At 62.1% G+C, this 19,635-nt stretch overlaps 2 protein-coding genes across 2 annotated transcripts; both read left to right on the forward strand.

Moving 5' to 3' along the window:
• The first annotated feature begins 1,897 nt into the window (after positions 1-1,897).
• CDC25B (cell division cycle 25B) lies at positions 1,898-9,262 on the forward strand. The gene is made up of 17 exons (XM_054391443.1): positions 1,898-2,025; positions 2,236-2,369; positions 3,140-3,191; positions 3,899-3,940; positions 4,510-4,546; positions 4,660-4,758; positions 4,834-4,953; positions 5,185-5,319; positions 5,430-5,504; positions 6,421-6,597; positions 6,867-6,869; positions 7,494-7,589; positions 7,930-7,992; positions 8,072-8,170; positions 8,528-8,661; positions 8,750-8,861; positions 9,122-9,262. The coding sequence occupies exons 1-17, from the start codon at positions 1,898-1,900 to the stop codon at positions 9,260-9,262; spliced, it is 1,647 nt and encodes a 548-aa protein (XP_054247418.1).
• A 2,088-nt stretch (positions 9,263-11,350) lies between these two features.
• Positions 11,351-12,951, forward strand: AP5S1 (adaptor related protein complex 5 subunit sigma 1). The gene is made up of 2 exons (XM_054391666.1): positions 11,351-11,526; positions 12,421-12,951. Exons 1-2 carry the CDS (start codon positions 11,351-11,353, stop codon positions 12,845-12,847), a joined length of 603 nt encoding a protein of 200 aa, XP_054247641.1. The 3' UTR covers positions 12,848-12,951.
• Positions 12,952-19,635: the final 6,684 nt, after the last annotated feature.

The raw sequence follows: 19,635 nt of genomic DNA on the forward strand, positions 1-19,635 counted from the left end.
CTCTTGCTGGCCAGTGATGACTTCCCACAGCCACCCTGGAGTGCTGGGAGGGGAAAGAAGGGGAGGGGGAAGGACGCCCCCCGGGGGGATGTCTCCCCACCCTGGGTCATTTTGGGGGGCTGTAGCCCTGTTCCCCACACCCCGGGGACCTCCAGCAGCACTGACTCCCCACTACATGGGGATGTGCTGGGATGTTCCTGGAGGGGTTGCAGGACCCCCACGCCTTGCACAGCCCCTCCCCAGCCGGTAAAGCTGCAACCCCCACTCCTCCCCCCCCCCCCCCTGCATACCCCTGCCCTGGCCGGGCAGGGGTCTCCACCTCGGTCAGCCCCTCCCCTTTTCTTTTCCCCACTGAAAGGGAAGAATGGGGTTGGGGACAATGGGTGATAGGCCACCCACGCTGCCACAGCCCAGTAAGGTCCTGCCCCCCCTGGCCAGACTGGAGACCCCCTCCCCAGACAGCACGGGGACACCGGAGGAGGGGACAGGGAGCTCGGTTTGGGGTTTGGGCAGCACCGTGGCTTGGTGGGGGCACATCGTGGCACGTGGCTTGGGCACGAGGCAGGAGGAGTGGGGGGCACCCAGACGCAGTCCTGGTTGGGTGTGACAGTGGAGCGAGGGGAAGCCTGAGAGCTAGCACAGGGCTGAGGGGGGACTGTGGCTAAAGACTAGGACCCCTGAAAGCTGCCCCATTGCTCATGCATGCTCCCCCCTGCCAAGCCATGTGCTTCTCCACGCTCTCCCCCAGCCATGAACCCCTCCATTTACACCAGCAGTGGTGCCCCTGCCCTGCTCCTCATCCACTTTGGTCTATGCCCTTTCTGTCCCCCATCCCTCCTGGTGTGCTTCACCTCCCCCCCCCTACCCCCCCCCCCGCAAAAACCTTGCCCCCATTTTGAACCATGAGCCATCCCCTCTGGGTTGTACATCCCACCCACCCCCTCACCATCCCTGTACCTTGCCTCCTCTTTAGGCCATGTGCCCCCCCTCCCCCCTCCCATGTGTCTTCCCCTCCAGCCACATCCCCTATGGCCGTGTCCCCATTTGCCCCCCCAGCCACACTTCCCCCTGGCCATGCCTTCCCCTAGCTATGACTCCACTTTAGGCCAGGTCCCTCTGTACCCCCCCCAGCCATGTGCTCCCTCAGCCATGCTCCCACTTTGGGTCTTGCCCCCCAGTCCAGCCATGTGGTTGCCCCCCAGCCACGTGAGTCCCCAGCCATACCCCCGCTTTGGGCTACATCCCCTGCAGCCACATCCATCCCACCCCTGCTGTAGCCCACCAGACGTGCCCCCACAAACCCCTCCCCTTCCTTTGAGCCATACCCCCCCTTTGTCTCCTGCCCCCCTCCCGCTGCTGTCCCACCTCCAGCCATGTGGTACCCCCCAGCCATGTGTGTCCCTAGCCGTGACCCCCCTTCGGGCTGTGCCCCCCCTTCTGCCCCCAGCCACGTCCCTGCTGTACCCCCCAGCCATGTGTGTCCCTAGTCGTGACCCCCCTTCGGGCTGCGCCCCCCCTTCTGCCCCCAGCCACGTCCCTGCTGTACCCCCCAGCCATGCCCCCACTCTGGGCCATGTATTCCCCCGCCTGGGCCGTACCCCTCAGGCCATGCCCCCCCTCCTTGGGCCATGCCCCCCAGCTCCGTGTCCCGCCCCGGCCGCGCCCCGCCCCCGCTTCTCCCCTGTTATTTTTCGAATATAAATAGGGGCGGCGGCAACGCGCGCCCGGCCGGGCCCCCCCCACCCCGCCCCGAGGAAAAGCGGGCGCCGGCTACCGGGCACGGCCCGCCAGGGGAAGCACGTAAAGCTTTCCTATCGATATTAATTAACCCGGGTTTAATTGGATTCCCCGCCCCCCCCTCCGAGTTACACCCCAATCCTCTTCCACCTTCCCCGCGATGGCAGCGCGGGGCGGCCCCGGGTCCCGCGGGCCGGCGGTTGTGGCACCGATCGCCGTGTCGCCAACAACCATGTCGCCGGTCAGCACCTTAGCGCTGGGCATGGACAAGCTGGTGGGGCTGGGCAGGTGAGTGGCACCTGGGGTAGGGGGACTCCGGGGGGGGAGTGTTTGTCCCCACGCGTGGGTGCAGTTGTGTTCCCTCCCTTACGCCTCCCCGCGCTGCCCCGTGGCGGTATGGGGGGGTTGGGGAGGGTGGTCGTGGGGTGATAGGACGCTGCCCCGTGGCAGGGGTGTCCCCCAAGGGCTGACACCCCCCATCCCTCCCATTCCTTGCAGCAACGGGGACACGCCGAAGCGGCGGGTGGCGGGACTGTCCCTGCAGGGCCGGTGGGCTGGCAGGGACATGGCTCCCAGCTTGGTTGCCCCGGGCTCTTCCCGGGACTCCGTGTCCTCCGAGTCCTCCGATGCGGGTGAGTGATGGGTGCTACCCCCAGCCCCAAACCCCCGGGGCTGGGGCTGCGAGGTGGGCTTCTAGCAGTGGGATATCGCGGGGGGGCGGGGGGGGAGGAGGGGGTTCCTGCATGTGGGGAGGGGGATGGGGGAGTTGCGGAGGGGGTTCTTGGGGTGTACATGGGGAGCCCCCGCGAGCGCGTCCCACCGGGCGTTTAGCCCCGCGCATGCTGCAGGCTGGGAATCGAAACTGCGATTCTCCCTCAGACTGGGGCTCCAGAATGGGACTTTCCTTCAAACTGGGACTCCAAACTGGGGTTTTCTTTCAAACTGGGATTCCAAATTGGGATTTCCTTCAAACTGGGACTACAGGATGGGACTTCAAACTGGGACTTCCTTCAAACGGGGACTTCCTCCTTGGCTGTTCTGGCTGCAGCTCCTTCCCTTCGGTGTCCTTCCCCCCGGTCTTGTTCTCCGGGGGCTCAGACATGAACCACGCCGGTGCGGTTCCTGGTCAGGGTGACATGGGACGTCCTGGGTGGTCCCGAGGGCAGTGCCACCCCCTTTGCTGTGCCATGGGAGGAGTGGGTGAGGGTCCCTCCCCATAAGCAGCCAGTGGGTGCCAATGGCCAGGGGACCCTCCCCAGTGCAGCCCAGCTGGGATGTGAGGGGGGACATATCCTGCAAAGAACCCTCTAGGATCGAATCCTGGGGGCAGGACATAGCTGGGTTCCCAGTGGGGCCCAAACCTCCCCCCCACCGGTGCTACCCCTGCCCCTTGTTCCTGCAGGAGTGGGGCTGGACTCTCCCACGCAGGAGGACCCCGTGGCGCTGGAGGAAGTGTGAGTGTCCCTTGTCCTCCGTGTCACATCCACCTCCCCTCGCCCCCCTGGCTGCTTCCCTTGTCCCATGCCTTCCCCAGCCCCGGGTGCTGTCCCTCTTCGCCTTTACCTCCACCCTCCGCTCCTGGGGCTGCCCGCCTTGTTCTGTACAGGGGCTGAGGGGTGCTGTGCCAGCTGCCCTCCAACCCCCACCTCATGCCGATGGCTTTTGTCACCCTGTCCCCAGCCGTTGGCAGAACAGATGTGCTGGTGAATGAGTAACTGGGGGGCAGATGGTGGTGCTGGGGCAGCTGTGGGGGTGTGCTCAGCTATGGGGGCACGCCAGCCCCCGTCCCACCACCACCGGCGTGGCCAGATGGCGGTCGGGCAGCGTCCCAGTGTCCCCAGCACGCCCAGCATCCCGCGGCGGAGGGGGAGGTGGCATTTACATACAGGTGGAGAGCGGCAGCCGCTGCCAGCCGCCGCCGCCGCCTTTTGTCTGGGCCAGAAGAGAGGTCAGCAGGGGGCCCTGGACCACCCGGGCAGTGCTGCTTCCAACCCCCTCCGCCCCGGGTTGGGGTTCCCCCAGTCCGAAACCAGTGGTGTCCAGATGGGTTTTAACCCTTTGTGGGGCTGGAATGCCTCCCACCTCATCACCAGGGCTTCTGGGCTGCTCCTGGGGTGCTGCCCTTCCCCCCTTCCTAATCTCATTTTTCATCTCCTGGCAGTTTCGAGAAAGCAGTGCAGGAAACTGGGAGAGTTCTCAAAGAGTGAGTGAAGGAGCTGGCCCTGCCCCCAGACCCTAAAGCCAGGCTGTGTGACCAGGCTGTCCCTGTTCCCAGACCTGAAACCCAAACTGTCCTCATGCCCAGGCTGTCTCTGTCTCCAAACCCAAAAGCTAGGCTGTCCCTGTCCCCAAAACCAAGGCTTTCCCTGTGCCCTTACTGCCCCCATCCTCAGACTCAAAAGCCAGGCTGTTCCTGTCTCTAAACCCAAAATCAGGGTTGTCCCTGTGCCCTGACTGTCCCCAGACCCAAAAGCCAGGCTGTCCCTGTCCCCAGACCTGAAAGCCAGGCTGTCCTCATGCCCAGGCTGTCCCTGTCCCCAGAGCCAGACTGTCCCTGTGTCCTCCTCAGGCTTGGGTCTCAGCCGGGAGTGTTGCTCAGTGTCTGGAGCTTTTGCTGCCCCAGGGTCCTTTGGAGAGCTGTGCCAGCTCTGGGGAGGTCTTGCCCCACTGTGGGGACCTGGGAAGGCTCATGCCAGCCTTGTGTTGGGGGTGACACCACCAGTCCAGGCCACCTTCTCTCATGCCATCCTTTTCTTTCCCTGCTTCTTGCAGCAACAAGCTCCTTATCCGGAGGATCCAGTCACTGCCGGTGAGTCCTGGGGGCTCTGCGGGGCTGAGCTGGGGCAGGGAGTGATGGATCTGGGGGAGCTGGGGAGGCAGAGTGGCTGTGCAGCCCTTTCACCCCTACAACCTGCCCCACAGCCATGGCTCCTGGGGGCCAGCCCAGCCCTGAAGAACATCTCCCATTCCCGGGAGTTCAACGGCTGTGAGAAGAGAGGCCGGAGGGAGCCTGAGGACACGGTAAGGGGGGCAGCAAGGCTGGGGGGAAGCTGAGGAAGGGGCAGGGGGTGCTAACACTGTGCCCCCTCCCTGCAGGAGGGCTTTGTCTTCAAGAAGCCCCAGAGGCCAGGTCAGCGTGGCCGGCTGGCCACCAGTGATGGGAGTGTGGGGAAGGATCGCTTTGCCCAGAGACTTGGCTCTGCACCTGACCTGCTGGTGAGAGGGGCTGGAGAGGGCTTTTGGGGGGTGGTCCAGGGCTGGGGGTACTGCTGCATGGGCTGTTAAGCTGGGCCCTGCTGCTGCAGCCTCTTTGTTTGCCCTGGTGAACTGTCATTGCAGGAGCTGAAGGGACTGGGGGTCACGAGGATTGGAGAGGACCCTCTGCCCCCACACAGGGCTGGAGCAGGGCTGTCCCCACTGCTGAGATGTGTGTTGTGTCCTCCCCAGTTTGACACCCCCGAGAAGGAAAATGTCCCCAAAGGTGAGAGCCCCATCGTCCTCCGCCGGTGCTCCTTGACCTCCTCCATGTCTGAGGAGGAAGATGATGGCTTCATGGAGATCCTGGATGAGGACGAGATGAAGGTAGGGGTTGGGATGGGCCCTGGGCATGAACTCCATCCCTGACCAGGGTGGGGTGAGAAGCAGCTGGGTGGGACTCATCCATCCTCTCCTTTCCCTGTGGTCCCTGGCAGAGCGATGGTGATGTGCCACAGGGGATGGAGAACCTGCTGACTGCGCCACTGGTGAGGAAGGAGGAGGCAGAGCTGGTATGTGGGAGCTTGGAGGGCTTCATAGAGCCCCCCTGAGACATCCAAGGTGGGGTCTGGCATCAGGGTTCTATGGTAAAGTAGTTGGTTGGTGAGAAGAACCAGCCTGGGGCCCTGGGCAACCTGATCTAGTTGAGGATGTCCTAGTGACTGCAGGGAGGGCAGACTGGATGACCTTTGGAGGTCCCTTCCGGCCTGGAACATTCTATGGCTCTATGACTCTGTGATTCTATGACTCTCTGATTCTTTGATTCTATGACTCTGATTCTCTGATTCTTTGATTCTATGACTCTATGATTCTCTGATTCTTTGATTCTATGACTCTCTGATTCTCTGGTTCTGTGATTCTATGATTCTATGACTCTCTGATTCTCTGGTTCTTTGATTCTATGACTCTGATTCTCTGATTCTTTGATTCTATGACTCTCTGATTCTCTGGTTCTTTGATTCTATGACTCTGATTCTCTGATTCTTTGATTCTATGACTCTCTGATTCTCTGGTTCTTTAATTCTATGACTTTCTGATTCTCTGGTTCTGTGATTCTATGATTCTATGACTCTCTGATTCTCTGGTTCTTTGATTCTATGACTCTCTGATTCTCTGGTTCTGTGATTCTATGATTCTATGACTCTCTGATTCTCTGGTTCTTTGATTCTATGATTCTATGACTCTCTCATTCTCTGGTTCTTTGATTCTATGACTCTGACTCTATGACTCTGATTCTATGACTATAATTCTGTGATTCTGTAACTCTATGATTTATGATTCTATGATCATTTGTGACTCTGTGATTCTATGATTCTATGATTTGGGCTCACTCTGGGTGGCATGTGGCCACCAGAGTGGGACCCCCCTGGTGCTGGGGAAAATGCCAGGCCCCCGTGGGCAGCAGCATCATGGAGTCTCTGCCCGCAGTGTGTGGTAAGGCGCGGGAAGTGCCGGCAGCTGTTCCGCTCGCCCTCCATGCCCAGCAGTGTCATCAGGCCCATCCTGAAGCGCATCGAGCGGCCCCAGGACAGGGACACCCCCGTCAAGACCAAGCGGCGGAAGAGCGTGGCCGGGACCCCTGGCGAGGAGGCGGCTGCGGAGCCGGTGGGTGAGGGGGGGAGGTGTCCTTGGCACGGGCCAGCCTGTCCCCAGCGGGACTGATCACCAAGCTGACAGCCTTCTGTGGTGCCATCGCTGGCTGAGGAGATGGGGGGAGAGCAGCAGGGGGGCGTCAGCTTCAGCAAGGCTTTAGATGCTCTTCCATAATGTCCTCTTTGGGAAGCGTGGGGTGGATGAGTGGGCAGTGGGGTGGATGGAGGACAGAGCTCAGAGCCCAATGGTCTCCTGGAGTGCATTAAGAAGAGTGTGACCAGCAGGTCAAGGGAGGTTCTTCTCCCCTTTTATTCTGTCCAGGTGAGGTCACATCTGGAGTGTTGGCTCCAGTTCTGGGCTCCCCAGTTCAAGAGACACAAGGAACTACTGGAGAGAGTCCAGCAGAGGCTACAAAGATGCTGAGCATCTCTGTGAGGAGGAAAGATTGAGAGCCCTGGGGCTGTTGAGCTTGGAGAAGAGCAGCCTGAGAGGGGATCTGAGCAATGATCAGCAAGAGATAAAGGGTGGGGGGCAAGAGGATGGGGCCAGACTCTTCTCAGTGGTACCTAGGGACAGGACAAGGGGCAAAGGGCACAAACTGAAAGCCAGAAGGTTCCATCTGAACATGAGGAGAAACTTCTTTGCTGTGAGGGTGCTGGAGACCTAGAGCAGGCTGCCCAGAGAGGTTGTGGAGTCTCCTTCTGTGGAGAGACTTCAAACCCACCTGGACATTGTGATCCTGGGCAAGCTGCTGTGGGTGACCCTGCTTTAGCAGGGAAATTAGACTAGGTGATCTCCAGGGATCCCTTCCAACCCCTACCATGCTGGGTTTGGGGATTCTGTGCTTGTCTCATGGCCCAGAGCCCCTGCTGATGCCAGGGGACTGCCTCTGGTCTGTGTCCCTGCAGAAAGCAAGGCTGCTGCGCTCCAGGTCCTACTGCCACGAGGAGATCGAGAACCTGCTGGCCAAAGACCACCGAGAGCTCATCGGGGACTTCTCTAAGGTAGGGCCCTGGGTTTGCTGTGGGTCTGGGGGTGATGCCTCTCCACCCTTCCACAAAGGGACCACCAGCACTGCTGTAAGAGCCTGAATGCAGCTGTTGGCCCATGCCTGGGGACAAAGGGGCTTCAGGCTGTGACTTTCCAGGCTGTAGCAGGCTAAGAGCCCAGTTGCTGCTCTTCCAATGCCAGCCCCATGCCATGGCCACATCATGCTGGGTAGATTGATCCCCTGCTAGGAAGCAGACCTTGCAGGCAGAGGGTCTTCTGGGCTGTGGGGGAGTTGGTGACAGAGGTGTCCCCAGGATGGAACAGATCTGACCCAGCCTCCTGCTTCTTCTCCAGGCTTATGTCCTCCAGACAGTGGAAGGGAAACACCAGGACCTGAAGTACATTTCCCCTGAAATGGTAAAGGCAAAGCAGCCTCCTCTGCCCAAATCCTGCCCCCTCTGTGTCCCCCTCCTTGGTGACAAGCTTCTCCCCACAGATGGTGGCTGTGCTGACAGGGCAGTTCAGCAGCCTCATTGAGAGCTGTGTGATCGTGGACTGCAGGTACCCTTACGAGTATGAGGGAGGACACATCAAGGTGAGCACCACCCTGGGCTGGGGATGGGGTGGACAGGTTCTCAAATCATCAAACCTCAGAGGGGCTGACCCCACCCAGAGGGCTTGAGCAGCCTCCCAAAGGTGCTGAGCTTGCCCCCAAGAGGGTTTGAGGAGCCCCCCACAAAGGTTCTGAGCCTCCCACAGGGGTTGAGCAACACCCCCAAAGGTGTTGAGCCCCAGCTGGCAGGAGGAAGGCTCATGGTTGAAAGGAGGGAGGGGTGATGGTGCCCCTGCAGATGGGGTTGGGAGGGAGGCCGAAGGCAGCATTCTGAGCCCCCCTGCCCCTAGCTGAATCAAGGGGCAGGGGGAGATGAATGTTCCTCCTCTCCCGCCCCAGGGTGCCGTGAACCTGCCGCTGGAGCGGGACGTGGAGCAGTTCCTGTTGAAGAAGCCCATTGTGCCCTTCGATGCCAGCAAGAGGGTCATTGTCATCTTCCACTGTGAATTCTCCTTGGAGAGGGGGCCCAGGATGTGAGTTTGGGGCCCTGGTGGACAGTCCTCAGCCATGGCCACATGCTGGCTGGGTGCCAATCCCCTGCCCCCATCACCTGTCCCATAGGTGCCGGTTCGTCAGGGAGAAGGACCGAGCCTGCAACGAGTACCCCAACCTCCACTACCCGGAGCTCTATGTCTTGAAGGGGGGGTACCGAGAGTTCTTCCCCCAGTACCAGGTGAGCCACCCCTTTATTTTACCCTTGTGTGTGAGAAGGGGGTCCTGGGCTGGGAGAGAGGTGAAAAACCTCTTTTCCCTTCTCCAAACTCTACCTTGGGTAGGGGAAGAGAGGTCTGGCTCTGAGCTTCCTCTATGGACTGGTACCTCCAGAGGTTGGAAGGGGTGGGTTTGCCCCTGGAGGGGGTGGGTTTGTCCCTGGAAGGGTGTGGGGCATTCCCACCCACACTGTGAGTGCTGATGGTGGCCGTGGTTGCCCAGAGCCACTGTGAGCCCCAGGACTATCGGCCCATGCACCACAAGGACTTCACGGAGGACCTGCGCAAGTTCCGCCTGAAGAGCCGCACCTGGGCAGGGGAACGCAGCAAGCGGGAGTTCTACAGCCGCCTCAAGAACTTCTGACAGACATGGGGGTCACCATACAGCCCCTCCACCCCTCCCCGGGGACCCCCTTCCTTCCCAGGACACCCCCTTCCTTCCCAGGAGACCCTCACCGCTCCTGGGGCTACCATCAAGCACCATCTCCCAGCCCGAAACCTGGCCACCCCCTGGCCTCCTCTGCACAGTGCCCTGCAGAGCAGCAAGGGGTGCAGGGGGGCATGGTTGTGGTTTGACCCCTTTTGTTTAACCCAAACAAGGGGTTAGGGTTTACCCTAACTGATGGCTGGGGGTGGGTGTAGCTGAGGATGGGGACATGACAATCCTGGGACTGTTCCTAAGTCACTGCCAGGTTCAGCCTTCTTCTGGGGCCTGAGCCAAGGGACCCCCTTCCCCTTGCACCCTGGGCCAAAGAGGGGACTGTGCCAAACCTGAGAAAGCCACCTGAGCCCTGGGGTGGTCATAGAGCTGGGCAGACCCTTTCTGGGGCTGGGTGAGGAGTGGCCCAGCAGGGGTTTAATTGGCAGAATTAGCTGTAAAGCACTTAAACTTCCTCTGCAGCCAAGTGGGTGCTGCAGGGGTTGGCAGGGGGTGGGGGGTGCCTGAGAGCAGGCACTTGGGGAGTGCCCCTCATAACTGTTACTGACTGTTCAGCCTGGGGTTGTCTGGGGGAGTTGGAACCCCTTATTTAAAGTAGTTTGTACTCGGGTTAACTTTGTGGGGCAGGAGGGGCTCCATCCTGACCCTGGATCTGGGCAACCCATGGGGATGCCGTGATGTGGGGCAAGCACTTGCCTGGAATGGGTGCGCTGGGGAGGGTGGGAAACGTCTCCTCGGCCGAGAACTGCCACCGTGGGGCTGTCCCCATGTGTTCTGTTTCTTTTTTTTTTTTTAATCACTTGTTTAAAGACTCCTCCTTCAGGAAGAACAAACCCCTGGCCTGCTCTGTGACTGCACCACAAAGTGAAGGGGCTGCAGGGGTTGGGTGTCTGTGAGCTGGCACAGCCCAGAGACAGCTGTGTCCTGGGGCTGCAGGGGCAGGGAGGGGATTCTGCCCCTCTGCTGGGCTCTGCTAAGACCCCCCCCCCCTGCAGTGCTGGGGCAGCTCTGGCATCTTCAGCACAGCACCGACAGGGACTTGTTAGAGTGGGGCCACAGCAATGATCTTAGGGCTGGAAGCCCTCTGCTGTGAGGCCAGGCTGAGAGAGCTGAGGTTGTTCAGCCTGGAGAAGAGAAGGCTCTAGGGAGACACACAGGGCTGTTCATGGGGCAGGAGGAAGTGCCATGTTCTACCACCCCCAGCCCTGTCACCCAGCTCCCAGGTGATCTTGGACCCTACCCCCAGGCTCTTTCCCTCCTGCTCCAGCCCTGTGACTGCCACAGGGCTCCTGTGCTGCTGGTCCTGTTGGCAGCAGGGTGATCCTGTGTCCCCCAGGCCATCCTGTGACACCCCTCTGCCCTGCCAACACCCCCTTCAATGTCCCTGTGTCCCCCAGGTCCTGTCATCCTCAGGGGGTCTGTGTTCCCTAGGCCATGCTGCTGTGTCCGGGTCACCCCTCGGGGGTGATCCTCTCATCTGAGTACCCTCAATCTTGTCACTCCCCTCTGGAGTGGCTCTGTGTCTACCAGGGCACATTGTGACACCCTAGGCCCTGTCATCCCACGGAGGAACGCTTACCCCCAGGCCATGTGGTGTCCGTGTGTGCCCTCGCTCGTCACAGCGCTGTCACCCCTCAGGGTGGCTCTATCCTCACGCTAGGCCGAGCTGTCCCCCAGGCCCTGCTCCCTGTGCCCCCACCCCAGCCCTTGCTTCGGCCTCCCTCTCCCGCCCGCCGGCTCCTATCCATCAATCAGCGCCTGCCCGCGTCGTTTTGGCCAATCACGGCGCGCCTCTCTCCCGTGCAGTGGGTGGGGGCCAAGCTGCTCTGCCGCTCAACCAATGCCCGCCGCCCTTGCTTCCTCATCGGCTAATCCGCGCCCCTCCCACGAGCTGCGCCAATCCCGGCAGAGTCCCGCTGCCCCTGCTGGCCAATAGCAACTTGCGGGAGGAGTGGGTTGACTCCGCCCCGCTCCACAGAACTGGGCGCGGGCCGGGGGTCGCGCGGCGCTGCCATGGTGCGCGCGCTCGTGCTGCTGGCGCTGGGCGGGACCGAGACCCCCGGCCCCGCCCCTTCGGGCCCCGCCCCCTGCCGCGTGCTGTACGCGCGAACCTTCGGAACCCCTCCCGAGCCCGCGACCCCCCGCCGGCAACGCCTTCGCCGTAAGGAGCAGCTGCTGGCCGTGGCCAGGTACCGGGGACCCTCTGCCACCGCTCCCGGGGATGGGGCTGGGATCGGCAGGAGCCCTGGGCTCGTGGGATCCTTCCCTCGTGGGACTCTTTCCCTCCTTGGGACGTCCCCCTTCAGCGGGACACCCCCATCGCGGGCCTCTGCCCTTCCCTGGTACCACATCCTCCGGGGGACCCTTCGCTCGGTGGGCTCCCCGTCTTCCGTGGGCCCTCCCAGTCCAAGAGACACGCCCCCCCATGGGACCCTTCTTCTTGGGGATGCTGTGCCCAGTAGGATCGCCTGCACTCGACCCTCCCCTTCCTGGAACCCCCAGATTTATGACCCCCCCTAGTCTTCCTGAGCCCCCTCGGGTGGTGGCACCCCACTCCCTGGGACTTCCTTGGTAGCTCTGGGCTCAGTGGGACCCTCAGCATCCCTCCCTTTCCGGGACCCTCAGGGTGGTGACACCTCCCTCCATGGGATCTCCTGCTTCCTGGGGATGCCAAACTTGGTGAGACCCCCAGTACCATGACACCCCCCATTCAGGACCCCCCTCTTTTTGGGGGATGCTGAACTTGGCAGAACCTCTGGGCTTGGACATTCTCCTTCTTGGGGCTGCTGGGTTCAGTGGGACCCCCCCATGACCATGACACCAGTGCCCAGGCTCCTCATGGCCCTTATGCCACCCCTTCTTTCCTCCCTGGGACCCCAACTCCCCCCCAACCATGCCAACAACCCCCATTTTTGGGAGGTTTCCCATTCTTGGGTGGCTCAGGTGCCCATTGGGGGGGGGGGGACAGAGCTTGGCAAGACCCCCAGGGCTGTGGGACCACAGCCCTGGGGGTCTTGCCAAGCTCTGCCCCCCCAGATGGTGGCCAACCTGAGCATGGGGGGGGGGTCTCCCTTCTCTTCCAGACAAGTGGCTTCCCAGTGCCATCTCCTGCAGTCCTCCTCAGCTCGCCCATTCTCCCCCCAGCTCCCCCAGCTCCCCGACGACCCCATCCCTCTCCAGGATGCCCCAGGGGGACTTTTCCAACTGCCCCCTGGCGACCCTTTCCCCGAAGAAGTGACAGTAGCCTGGCTGTCAGTGATGGCCATCGCCTTGGCCTTGGTTTGTGACCCCCAGGAGAACCTTTTGCTGGCTGAGATCACCTTACGCCGCTTGGCTCCTCGTTTGCTCCACTCCTTGCATCTCCTGGGCCCTGGTGCTGATGTCCTGCTCCGACCTGAGGTGGCTGATAGCCTCCTGGATCGGCTTCTGCCTCATGGGGAGATGCTTTTCCTCAACCAACATTTCCTCCAAGCCATAGACCGGGAGTTGGGCATCAAAATAGTTCGTTGAGCTCCAGCTCAGCATCCCTCTGGGTGGGATGCAAAGATTGGGGTGGCTGAGCCCCAAGGGGATGGTCCAAAGCGAAGTGGCTCGAGAATAAAAGAGCAAAGAGCAACCAGAAAAAAGCAAGGTTGAATCCATTTATCCCTCTTGATGCCTTCTAGTGGAAGGGAGGGTTGGGACTCGATGATCTTGGAGGTCTCTTCCAACCCAAAGCATTCTATGAAATGAGAGGTCTGAGGAGCACCAAGTGTTGTGTCCACGTTTAGGAAGCATGGGGGTGGCTGAGTGGGCAGTGAGGTTGGGTTGAGACATGGCTGAAGGACAGAGCTCAGCAGTGCAGGGAGGGCTGGAGCTCAGCTTGGCCCTCCCTGGCTCCTGAGACATGGCTGAAGGACAGAGCTCAGCAGTGCAGGGAGGGCTGGAGCTCAGCTTGGCCCTCCCTGGGTCCTGTCTTACTCAACATCTTCATGGGTGAGATGGGTGAAGGGACAGAGATGAACCTTCAGCCAGTTGGTTGTGCCCCTGGGCACCCTGCTCTGGGTGACTCTGCTTTAGCAGGGGGGGTTGGACTGGATGATCTCCTGCAGTTCCTTCCAACCATGCTGGGATTCTGGGATAAAAATCCATCTGGAGCTGGGACAGTGCCACCTTCCTGCCACGTTCATGCTCTCAGGATGGTGAGTGGTGTCTCCTCAGGGTCAGCAAAAAGAGGCTGGTTGTGCCAAACCTCTGCCAGCTGGCACCTGGATGGGTGCTGGGTGCCCTCATCCCCTCCACATGAGGGACCCTGGGTTGGAGTGTCCCCAGCTGGGTGTTACAGAGCTGGTGGAGGGTGCCCAGAGCAACAGCCATGGGTCAGGAAGGCTGGAGATGGTCACCCTGGGACAGGAGGGACCTCTGGGGACAGGGGACAACTGGCCCTGGTGCATCAGGGTCACCAAGCTGGAGCATGAAATAGGCAGGCAGTGGGACAGGACGTGGCCATGTGCCTGGCACAGGGGAGTGGTTGTCCCCAGACAGCGGACGGCAGTGGAAGGTGACAACAGCAGCCCACAGAGCTCTGCAGGGCACAGGTCCTGTCCTGGCTGTTTCTGGGTGCCAGGAGAACCAGGAGCTGTCATGCCCAGCTCTGCCACCACCACTGGTGTGCCAAGGATGGGCTGGGTGCTGCCTGGCCCTGTGTAAGGGTTGCCCAAGGTGGGCAGACCACAAAATGTCTCCCCAGTAACCACAGCAGTAAACCTGAAGGGGCAGTGGGCATCAGAGGTGGTGGGGATGCAGCTGGGCTGGGTCTTTCTGGCTGTGATGCCAGCTGGGCACACCTGTGGGTGTTGCTAGCAGGAAGGGGTCCCTGTGCCCCCCTCCCCCCATGCTCACAGGGCGAGGGGACAGATCTGCCCCTCCCATGACACTTGCAGGACCCCCATGACATGAGAGCTTGATGCCCACAAAGGTGCCCAAGGCCGAGGGGCACCTGGCTGTGTTTGGGTGGGGGTGGAGCCAACCCACCCTCAGCAGGGAGGGCAAGAGGCAGGCGGAGGAGGTGCAGCAGGAGTGGTTTAATCGCAGCTGGGCAGGGGGCTCTGGGTGTGGGGGTGGCACCGGGATGCAGGGGGCAGTGGCAGCATCATGGCATGGGCATGAGTCTGGGAGCTGGCACACTCCAGGGGGGAGCAGAGGTCCCTGGGAGGGTCATCCAGGCAGGCCAAGGGACTGGTAGTGTGGCTGGCAGCATAGTTGGCATTGGATGCAGTGGTGTGCCTGGCAGCATGGCTGGCAGTGGACCTGGCACCGTGGTTATCACTGTGGCATCAGGGTGGCATCAGGCTCCTCTTGCAGATCCAGGGAAAGGAGAAGTTGCAGTTGTGGTCATTCCAGAGCCCGTTGCCAACAGGGTGGATCTGGGCACACCTCTCCTGGCCCCACTGCCCATGGTCGGTGCTGTCTGGCTGCCCCGGTGCCCAGAAACTGCCAGGGCAGAGCTGGAGTCAGTGGGGTGGTGCCAGAGGAGCCAGGCACCCCCGTGTTCCCCCCAATCCTCCTGCTCACCTCAGGGCCTTGGAGTAGGTGGTGCCATCCACCCAGCGCCAGGAGTTCTCTGGGCCAGTGGACTCCAGTCCAATCCAGTACGATCCTCCCCGTGCCTCCCGTGCCAGGTAGTCCTGTGGGACAGGGCACGGGGGTGGGCAAAGAGGCACAGCAGGGGGCAGGGGTGTGGGCAGGGAAAGGTGTTGAGAGTGCCAGGGCAGGAGGGTGCATAGGCAAGAGAAAGCTGTCAAGGAGTGCATGGAGAGGAGGATGCCCAAGCAGGAGGTATCGAGGGGTGTGTGGGCAGGAGAAGGCACCGATGGGCGTGGGCAGGAGAAGATGTCAGTGAGTGCTGTCCCCGCTGGGTGCTGCCCCCACTGGGTGCTGCCCCCGCTGGGTGCTGTCCCCGCTGGGCGCTGTGCCTGCTGGGTGCTGTCCCCATTGGGCGCTGTCCCCATTGGGTGCTGTCCCCACTGGGCGCTGTCCCCATTGGGCGCCGTCCCTGCTGGGTGCTGTCCCCATTGGGTGCTGTCCCCGCTGGGCGCTGTGCCTGCTGGGTGCTGTCCCCATTGGGCGCTGTCCCCATTGGGTGCTGTCCCCATTGGGCGCTGTCCCCATTGGGCGCTGTCCCCATTGGGTGCTGTCCCCACTGGGCGCTGTCCCCATTGGGCGCCGTCCCTGCTGGGTGCTGTCCCCATTGGGTGCTGTCCCCTCTGGGCGCTTTCTCCATTGGGCGCTGTCCCCGCTGGGCACTGCCCCTGCTGGGTGCTGTCCCCATTGGGCGCTGTCCCCGCTGGGCGCAGTGCCCGCTGGGCGCTGTGCCCGCCCTGCCCACCTGCTCGTCGGCGCTGGTGACGGAGGTGAGGTGCGAGTGCGCCGAGCGGCAGGCAGCCTCTGCGTCCTCCCAGCCCTTGCGGTCGGCCGAGAAGAAGTAAATCATCCCCGCGTGGTACCTCCAGCCCAGCGACAGTCCCTGCAGCCACTGCCCTGTGGAGGGGGCAGCCCTGGGTCACGGTGCCAGCTGCCCGGGCAGGGGGCGCTGAGGGATGGGTGCCACCCCCGCTCCCAGGGACCTTACCCAGCCGGTCCTTGCGGCTCTGCGCTGCTCCTGGGCTCTCGCCGAAGCTCCGGGGACCTGCCGCGGGGTGAGGGAGAGGAGCTGGCAGTGGCCTGGTTGGCACCACAGGCAGGGGCAGGGGACAATGGCTGGAGGCCAGGAGTTGGAGGACAGGGGCTGAGGACAGGGAAGGAGGGCAGGGGTTGGGGACAGGGGCTGGGGACAGGGGTTGGGGACATTGAGGACGGGGAACAGGGACAGGGGCTGGGGACGCTGGGCACAAGGACTGGAGTACAGAGAGCAGCCCCCAGGGCCCCACTCACTGTTGGGGTCTGGCAGCCCAGAGATGCCAGCTGCTGCCAGCTCTGCCCGCGCTGCCCACAGCTCCGCCTGGCCCTGCACGTCTGCCCCACAGCAACAGAGACCTCAGAACTGTTCACATCACCACGGCCCCTGCCCCACAGCTGCTCCCACCACATCCCCCTGCCCCACATCATCCCAACCCCCACAGCTGCTCCCACCACATCCCCCTGCCCCACAGCACCACATCCCCCTGCCCCACATCATCCCAGTCCCCACAGCTGCTCCCACCACATCCCCCTGCCCCACATCATCCCAGTCCCCACAGCTGCTCCCACACATCCCCCTGCCCCACATCATCCCAGACCCCACAGCTGCTCCCACCACATCCCCCTGCCCCACATCATCCCAGTCCCCACAGCTGCTCCCACCACATCCCCCTGCCCCACATCATCCCAGTCCCCACAGCTGCTCCCACACATCCCCCTGCCCCACATCATCCCAGACCCCACAGCTGCTCCCACACATCCCCCTGCCCCACATCATCCCAGTCCCCACAGCTGCTCCCACCACATCCCCCTGCCCCACATCATCCCAGACCCCACAGCTGCTCCCACCACATCCCCCTGCCCCACATCATCCCAGACCCCACAGCTGCTCCCACCACATCCCCCTGCCCCACATCATCCCAGACCCCACAGCTGCTCCCACCACATCCCCCTGCCCCACATCATCCCAGTCCCCACAGCTGCTCCCACCACATCCCCCTGCCCCACATCATCCCAGTCCCCACAGCTGCTCCCACCACATCCCCTGCCCCACATCATCCCAGTCCCCACAGCTGCTCCCACCACATCCCCCTGCCCCACATCATCCCAGTCCCCACAGCTGCTCCCACCACATCCCCCTGCCCCACATCATCCCAGTCCCCACAGCTGCTCCCACCACATCCCCCTGCCCCACATCATCCCAGTCCCCACAGCTGCTCCCACCACATCCCCCTGCCCCACATCATCCCAGACCCCACAGCTGCTCCCACCACATCCCCCTGCCCCACATCATCCCAGTCCCCACAGCTGCTCCCACCACATCCCCCTGCCCCACATCATCCCAGACCCCACAGCTGCTCCCACCACATCCCCCTGCCCCACATCATCCCAGTCCCCACAGCTGCTCCCACCACATCCCCCTGCCCCACATCATCCCAGTCCCCACAGCTGCTCCCACCACATCCCCCTGCCCCACATCATCCCAGTCCCCACAGCTGCTCCCACCACATCCCCCTGCCCCACATCATCCCAGTCCCCACAGCTGCTCCCACACATCCCCTGCCCCACATCATCCCAGTCCCCACAGCTGCTCCCACCACATCCCCCTGCCCCACATCATCCCAGACCCCACAGCTGCTCCCACCACATCCCCCTGCCCCACATCATCCCAGTCCCCACAGCTGCTCCCACCACATCCCCCTGCCCCACATCATCCCAGTCCCCACAGCTGCTCCCACCACATCCCCCTGCCCCACATCATCCCAGTCCCCACAGCTGCTCCCACCACATCCCCCTGCCCCACATCATCCCAGTCCCCACAGCTGCTCCCACCACATCCCCCTGCCCCACATCATCCCAGACCCCACAGCTGCTCCCACCACATCCCCCTGCCCCACATCATCCCAGTCCCCACAGCTGCTCCCACCACATCCCCCTGCCCCACATCATCCCAGTCCCCACAGCTGCTCCCACCACATCCCCCTGCCCCACATCATCCCAGACCCCACAGCTGCTCCCACCACATCCCCCTGCCCCACAGCACCATGCAGACCCCATAACTGGTCCCATCACCTCATGCTGCTGCCCCACCCAGCATGAGGCCCCCAACATCTCTGACAAGGAGGGCACAGGGATGCCAGGGGCTGCCCCCCCAGCAGCCCTGTGGCTGTGCACACCCCGGTGGCACTTACGCAAGGCGATGATGACAGCGAGGGCAGCTCCCAGCACCAGGACCACCCCTGTGCCCACAGCCAGGATGGTGCCCATGGTCCAGCAGGATGTGGCTGGACGGGATCTGGGTGCTGCAGAGGAGGAGGAGAAATTAGAGATGCCCTCAGCCACCCTGGCACTGCCAGGTGTGGTGGGTTGAAATTACTCCCCCTGCAGTGTGCCAAGGTGCCAGGGCTCACCTCGGGTGGGGCTGGGTGGGTAGTGGATCTGCAGGGTCTCGTACAGGTCTGGTCCCCCGGTGGCCATCCCTGGGGAGCTGCTTCCTGATGGAACCTTGGCACACGCTGACAGTGCCAGGAAAGGGAAGCCAGCAGCTGGGCAACCCACCACAGCCTGTGGGTGTCAGTTCCTGCTGCCAGGCAGGGTGTCAGGCATGTGCCCCCCCGCCCCGGGTGGCATCATCTGCTGATGAGTGGCACCTGACGTCCACTGGCACCCTGGCCCCCCGTGTTTGTCCAAAAGCTATTGGTGTTTCCCACCCTCGGAGGCAGAAGTGTTGGGGAGACTCCCCAGCTTCTCCTCCCCATCATCATCGTCATCATCGTAATCCATGGATTGGGAGAACCCCTGAATCCCAGGAGGCAGCCAGCTCCTCCCCATCATCATCAGCATCATCATCATGGTCATCATGACCATCACAACCATTACTCATGGACTGAGGGAACCCCTGAAGTCCAGGAGGGAACCAACTCTTCCTCCTCCCCATCATCGTCATCATTATTCAGGGATTGAGGGAATCCCTGAACTCCAGGAGAGAGTCAACTCTTCCTCCTCCCCATCATCATCATCATCATCATTAGTCAGGGATCAAGGGAACCCCTGAACTCCAGGAGAGAGCCAACTCTTCCTCCTCCCCATTGTCATCATCATTAGTCAGGGATCAAGGGAACCCCCGAAGTCCAGGAGGGTGCCAACTCTTCCTCCTCCCCATCATCATCGTCATCATCATTAGTCAGGGATTGAGGGAACCCCTGAACTCCAGGAGGGTGCCAGCTCTTCCTCCTCCCCATCGTCATCGTCATCATCATTAGTCAGGGATCAAGGGAACCCCTGAATTCCAGGAGGGTGCCAACTCTTCCTCCTCCCCATCATCCCCACCATCACACTGGTGATGCCATGCTGAGAGCAGGAGGCTGGATGCCCAGGCCAAGCACGATGGCAGCAGGATCCATGCTGGCTCAGGACTGGGGAGTTGCCACCCAGCACTGGTAGAAGCTGTGGGTGCCTGGACAGTGCTGGGGAAGCTGTCCTGGACCCCTCCTGGTTGGCACCGTGGGGCTGCATCTCCACATCAGTGGTGCCACCTCAACAAGGGAATCCAAGAGCACCCCAGGGGTGGTGCCATGTGTTGTGATGGGACACCTGGCACACATGGCACAGACCTCAGTGTTGCCTGCTGTGCCCTTCCT

This window comes from Indicator indicator, chromosome 23, assembly GCF_027791375.1.
Source record: "Indicator indicator isolate 239-I01 chromosome 23, UM_Iind_1.1, whole genome shotgun sequence".
Classification (NCBI taxonomy): Eukaryota; Metazoa; Chordata; class Aves; order Piciformes; family Indicatoridae; genus Indicator; species Indicator indicator.